The sequence below is a fragment of the Cavia porcellus genome, unplaced genomic scaffold (genome assembly GCF_034190915.1).
Source record: "Cavia porcellus strain 051 isolate PalLab524CR breed Dunkin Hartley unplaced genomic scaffold, mCavPor4.1 scaffold_32, whole genome shotgun sequence".
Lineage (NCBI taxonomy): Eukaryota > Metazoa > Chordata > Mammalia > Rodentia > Caviidae > Cavia > Cavia porcellus.
The window spans coordinates 3,170,266-3,177,078 of NW_026947515.1; the positions used below are offsets into that span (position 1 = coordinate 3,170,266).

Below are 6,813 nucleotides of genomic sequence, written 5' to 3' on the forward strand. Positions count from 1 at the left end.
TATTTATCTGCCTCTGTGCTTTGTGGATGCTAGTCCTGCAGGCTTCTCACTGTGAGCTGTGCTTTAGAGACAGTATACAGGGAATCTTGCCATGACTCAGCACAAGAATCAGTGCTCTTATTTCACTGTTACATTAGCAGTGAGTTGCAATCTATCATCAAACTTGCTGTCTTCAAAAATGTGTATATATACAAAATTAATGAGCAAAACATGGATTTAAATTTGAAGAAATCAGTCTTCATTCAGCTGTTTTGTTTGGTTTTATTAGTTTAGTTTTGTTTTGTTTTATTGAGACAAGCTTTCTGTATGTATATCAGCTGGATTTGAACACCCTATGGAGCCTAGAATTGCCCGAACTCATGAAAGCCATCCTGTCTCAGGCTTTTGAGTGCTGGGATTATAGATATGCTCCACCACACTTTGCTTTTGATTCAGATTTGTAGGAGAGAATTTAAGATATCACAAACCTGGTGTCTCAACCTTTGTGTGAGAAATATATATATGATCCTTTAGGAGGTGATGACCTTTGAGGATGTGGTGGTGAAGTTCAGCAATGAAGAGTGGAGTTTACTGAGTCCATCCCAAAAGAACCTCTACAGAGATGTGATGGGCGAAACCTTTAGGAACATGACTGCAATTGGTAAGGACAAAATACTTTTGTCACTCATGCTGTCAGAATGTTTTATGTCACTCATTAGTGCTGTTTCATTAAAAACAATGTGAAAATATTTTTAAAAATAGCTCAGACCTGGACACATTATATCATAACTCTAAACAAAATCTATTAATTTGTATGTATTATTTAATGATCGCTGGTATTTCTATGTCTACAATTCAGGAGGACTTGGGGATATCCAAGAAGCTGAAAAAGAATGCAAAATTTATTGGAGATACTTAAGGTAATTCGCACTCACAAGGAGAAGGAATGTTCGTGAGTAATTAGTGAGTCAGTAGAAAAATGACAACCAAACAAATGAGGCACCATTCAATTTATTGTCAGTAATATTCTCCGAAGTCGTATAAGATAGGGTATGTATGATGAGGGAATTAAATCATGAAAATGTATGACATTGCATATAGATGTGTATGAAAGGCATACACTTTGAGTTATGACATTCTCCCTTTAGTTTTTCTACCCATATATACATGTGAATACAACACATTCATTATCTAAAAATTTCTATGATTGCAATAGAATTTGAAATAAAACAGAGTGCTTGTGTTTCCAAGCCATGCTCTAAAGAATCAGCCATTCTGAGTAAAATTCTTAGAAGGCTGGTGAAATGTTAAGTGCACTCATTCTGAATATCAGTGTGCATTTGTCTCTAGAAATTGATCCCCTCATACTTGTCCTGGATGTATTTTTAAAAATTCAAAATGCACATAAAATACTGATACATGCTTGCTCATATACAAATCAGATCGAGTTATAATAGATCAGGCCTTGAAGAAGCTTAGCTATCTATCACTGGATTTGTGGAGAAGGAAAATGTTAATAGACTCTCTGTGATTGTGCATTCTTGTAAATCCAGCACACTAGGAATCAGATTTTGCAGAATGGCAAAGTCAAGTTCAAACTTCACAGCTTAATGATCAGTGAAAATCTCTTAAATCAGATTTAAAAAGCTATAGATTTCATGCTAATAACTGTTCTTCATTCCAAGCATGGAAAAGAAAAAAAATTGTGTTATATAATTTCAAAAAATAAATAATATAATGTCATTTACAATAAGAAATAGGTGGTTCTTTCTCCCATCAATTCGGTGAAATAGCTCAGCTATAAAACCTAAAATGTCATAGGGTTTCTTTTAGATGAGAAACCACAATATAAATTGTGGAATGAAATGAAAGAGAGTTAATAGAGAAAAGTAAGACTGACCATATGGAAAAGGGACCTACAGGTTAAGGGCAGAAGGGAGATTGTGATGGGGAAACATACCAGAATGTTCTACCCATGCCCAAAGTGAAGATAAAGATTTTGCATTTCAAAAGGTACCAAATTTTAAGATTTCCAAGTGTGTACCAGTCTTTTGGGAATGGTTGTTTTCAAAATGTGTTACAAGGCCATTCTGTTACTTCCTGGTCAGAATTTCTTAGGCATTAAAAACAGAACTTGACATTAATGCAGTCATTAAACGGAGACCCATTTCACTGTGAATCTTTCTTTTTTTTCTTTAATGTAAGGAAAGACTAAAAAAAAAAAAAACAAAATAAGTAGAAATAATACCACTTTCAAAGTGAAAATAAACAGTAAGAAATCTAAAGACAACGATTACATATGCTGCTCATAGAAATAGTTAATGAAACACAAATTGAAACATATGAAGTGGGGATTCAAACAGTGAGGACTGCAAACAGTTTTGTTCAACTCTTCAATAAAAACTTTGTAATATGGTTATTAATCCTATATGTGATTATTTTTTTACAGAAATGAAAGGCTAGGGAAATCCTATGGACGTACATCTTGGAATCAGTGTAAAGAAGTATTCCTTTGTACTGCAGAAGGTAATGTGAATGTGAAAGAAGCAGAAACACACCACAATGTTCAGATCCATGAAAAATATGGCAGTGGGGAGAAACCCTATGTATGTCAGCAATGTGGAAAAGGGTTCACCAAATCTGGACATTGTAAGCAACATGAAATAATTCACACTGGAGTGAAACCATATGTATGTAAGAAATGTGGGAAAGCTTTTAACACACAGGCAAATTGTAAAATACATGAAATGATTCACACTGGAGAGAAACCGTATGTATGTAAGCAATGTGGGAAAGCTTTTGCCAGACCTGGATATTGTAAGGAACATGAAAGAATTCACACTGGAGTGAAACCATATGTATGTAAGAAATGTGGGAAAGCTTTTAACACACGGGCAAGTTGTCAAATACATGAAAGAATTCACACTGGAGAGAAACGCTATGTATGTAAGCAATGTGGGAAAGCTTTTAACACACAGACAAACTGTAAAATACATGAAAGAATTCACACTGGAGAGAAACCCTATATATGTAAGCAATGTGGGAAAGGTTTTACCCAACATGGAGCTTGTAAGCAACATGAAAGAATTCACACTGGAGAGAAACCATATGTATGTGAGCAATGTGGGAAAGCTTTTAACACACGTGAATATTGTAGGGTTCATGAAAGAATTCACACTGGAGTGAAACCATATGTATGTAAGCAATGTGGGAAAGCTTTTAAAACACGTTCACATTTTAAGATTCATGAAAGAATTCACACTGGAGAGAAACCCTATATATGTAAGCAATGTGGGAAAGCTTTTAACACACGGGCCAACTGTAAAATACATGAAAGAATTCACACTGGAGAGAAACCCTATGTATGTAAGCAATGGTAGAACTAGTGTATATAAGCATTATTAGAATTTTTTGAGCACAAGTACATATTGCATAATGCATGAAAAACTTCACACTGGGAAGAAAACTTATATCTGTAAGGAATGTGGGAAAGGTTTCAGCAGAAATGCTCATTGTCCAATACATGAAATAATTTACAATGCTGAGAAACCCTGTTTATGTGAAGAATGTGGGAAAGCTTTCACCACACATGGATTTTGTAAAATACATCAATGACTCCACTCTGGTGAGAAAACCTATGTATATAACAATGTGGCAAAGCTTTTACCACATACAGTCATTGCAAAACACATGAAAGAATTCACACTGGGAAGAACCACTGGCTACGTAAGCAAGTGGAGACACTTTCAGCAGCCAGATTGCAAGTGAAATACGTGAACAAGCTCAAACAAGAGATAAATGCTACGTGTTATGGGAATACTCTCAGGACACATGATCATTGTTACATATCTGAAAGAGCTCACTTTATCTTATGGGCATTAACAATGTGAGAAATATGGCAATCCATGTTTGTTGTTAAATACATAGAAAAATTGGCACACTTCAGACAGTTTAAATATAAGTTTACTTTAAAAATTCCAAGTAGACCAGAAGAAATAATCAATACAGAAGTTTGATGTCAATATTTCTTCACAAATTTTCCAGAAATGACAAATCTGAAATGGAGCTCTACTCAAGTACATATTTTGTATGGTTTTCAGTTAATCACTTATACCTCTTTAGATTTTTTAAAGTGTCTTTGTGCTTCAACATGACATCTTGTAATTAAACATGGTAAACTGTAATGGGCTTTTCACTTTCAAGTATGGATAGTGTCTATGTACTTAATATTTTGTCTTTAAACCTTATTTTTTATATTTTTGTGAATTATTTTTATTTAAAGAAAAAAACCAAAAAGTGTAGAAATAATACAGAAGTTCTGAAAAATAATAAATAAGAAATCACTAGTTGATTAGTCACATATTGTCATCTTAGAAATAATTATTCAAGTTACAAAATTAAAGCATACAAAGTGATATTCAAATAATGACACTGCAAACTGTTCACCTCAGTGATCCAACAAAAACTTATTAATATGCTTATCTGTTCTACAAACTTGTTTTTTATCTTAAAGATGGTAAGATTAAACATGACAAAACAGAACAGTTCATAAAGAAACAAGTAAAGGAAACACAGGTTTCAAAGCAAGTCCACTGAGATGTTCATTTTCTATCTTACTGTCTCTAGTCTTCTTCAAAACAGTTGTTCCATCTTCACAAGCATTGAATATATACTGAACATTATAGAACTAATCAAATAATTACATGATGATGCAGGCTTTTTTGATCTTCAAGACTGATTTTGGGGAAGTTGATAATGATTACCATAATGTGTCTCATTCTCTTCTTAGTAGACATCTTTATTTTTATGTATGCTGAAATTGAACATAAGAGACTAAATTAATATCACTCTGAACAGTGAATAACAGTATCCTGAGAAGGAGAAAGGTGAGGAATTGCCTTTAAAAAAAGAAGGCAGAGCACATTGTGAAAAGTGTATGAGGATTTAAAAGCTACAGTAGTTCTGTTGCTCTGTTTAGTTTGATTATATTTTGTTCTGGTCTGTCTACTCATATTAGATTTGAGGGCACAGAGAGGTAACCCAAAAATGGCAGGTTATACCATGATGGTAATTGTCGTTAATTTCCTATTAACTAAAACTGAAACCCTGTATTAGTAACATTGTCTTTCTATGACTGATCTTATTTTAAGCTGGTTTGTTTGAATGTTATTTGGCCTTGACTGATTTTATTCACATTTGGGATGATTGCTGGTATCAAGTCCAAGAGTAGAGGCAACTACTCTGAAGATGATAAGACCTGAAAAATATATATTGGGGGGATGGGGATTTAGCTCAGTGGCTTAAGCCCCTGCCTGGAAAGTGTGAGGTCATCAGTTTGATCCCCAGTACCAAAAAATAAATAAATAAAAGATATAAATTCCAGGTTTAACTTTTTTATTTAAGGAGAAAAAAAAAGAACATAAAAAAGCAAAGCAGTAAAAGTGTACAAATAATAAAGAGTTTCAAGAATAAAATACAGTAAGAAACCACTAGTTAATAGGATACATATTGTCTTCTTAGAAACAGTTGTCCAAATTATAAAAATTAAAGCATATAAAGTGAACATTCCTACAGCGAGACTGTGGACAATTCTGTTCAATTATCCAACAAAAGCTCAGTAATATGGTTTTCCTTCCTACACACTCAAACAGACACTTAGTTCCCTTAGACCACCTTCCTTTCCTCTCTTCTTCACAATAACAATTACACTTTTGTGTTTTATTTACTCCCCTAGTTCTTATTAGTTTTTTGAAGAGAACAAAACCTCAAGTGAGTTAACAAAACAGAGTTGGTTAGAACATAAGGATGGGCATAGTACTTGATGCAAAAATAGAATATCAGGTGATCAAAAATGGTTACCACTGTGCCTCTTGCTATTTTTAAAGAGAGTTCCCTATATCATCAGGTATAATAGAATTGATCAAAACAGTACAGAACAAGACCAATAAAATCTACACTGGAAACCTTACAGAATTTCAAAAGAAGATAATAGTCAAACCATAATGGGCATCATAGTAAATCTTATTGCCTACAAAATGGTTGCCTATATTCTCAAACTTGATACTATCAAACAAAATAGAATATAGTAAAATCAGGCAGAACAAGATGGGGAGAGCAATACTGGGGTTAAAATCAGGTTAATAGGAAAACAAAACAAGTTACTGTAATATATCCCTCTATTTTTTAATTTAGTTTTCCTTTAATTGAAGAAAAGTAGAATAATTTTTTTAAAAAAGGGTAGAGATTGAGATAAAAGAGACATTGTAATAGAACAACACAGGTCAGAACTGAACAATTAAAGCATCATTTGGTTTCACCACCAGGTAATCTAACATAATAGTAGTCACCATAGTGCCTCTTTCCTTGAATTATTTGAGTATAATTTTGTATACTGTAGAATCAATAACATCAAGACAGTGTGAAGCCATTCAAGACAATGAAAGAATTACAGGGTATTTAGAGCCAGTTAACAGAAAATGAACAACAATTTCTATATTATCTCTTTGCCTGTAAAAAATTGTTTTGTACCATCACAGTAAAATATATTAAGATACAGCATATTAAATCCAGTGGAAACATGTACAACAATTTGATGGGAGTTCCAAAGGAGATGATATTAAATCAGCACTAGCTTTTATGATGTGTTATTTTCTTCAGAGCAGCTATTTTTGGTATTAAAATCGAAAAACCCAGGGTAAAACCATTGCACTTAATGAGTGAAAACCTTGTATGTATTCAAACCAATATGACTGGGTATCATGATTACCACATACTTCTATGTATTATCATTTCTTATACTAGGGAATATATTTGGTATTTATACATGTGAGTTTG

General features: G+C 33.3%; 1 protein-coding gene across 1 annotated transcript; it reads left to right on the forward strand.

The window, feature by feature from the left end:
* Window positions 1-518: 518 nt before the first annotated feature.
* LOC134474427 (zinc finger protein 791-like) lies at window positions 519-3,496 on the forward strand. The gene is made up of 3 exons (XM_063242436.1): window positions 519-640; window positions 839-899; window positions 2,429-3,496. The coding sequence occupies exons 1-3, from the start codon at window positions 520-522 to the stop codon at window positions 3,357-3,359; spliced, it is 1,113 nt and encodes a 370-aa protein (XP_063098506.1). The 5' UTR covers window position 519; the 3' UTR covers window positions 3,360-3,496.
* Window positions 3,497-6,813: the final 3,317 nt, after the last annotated feature.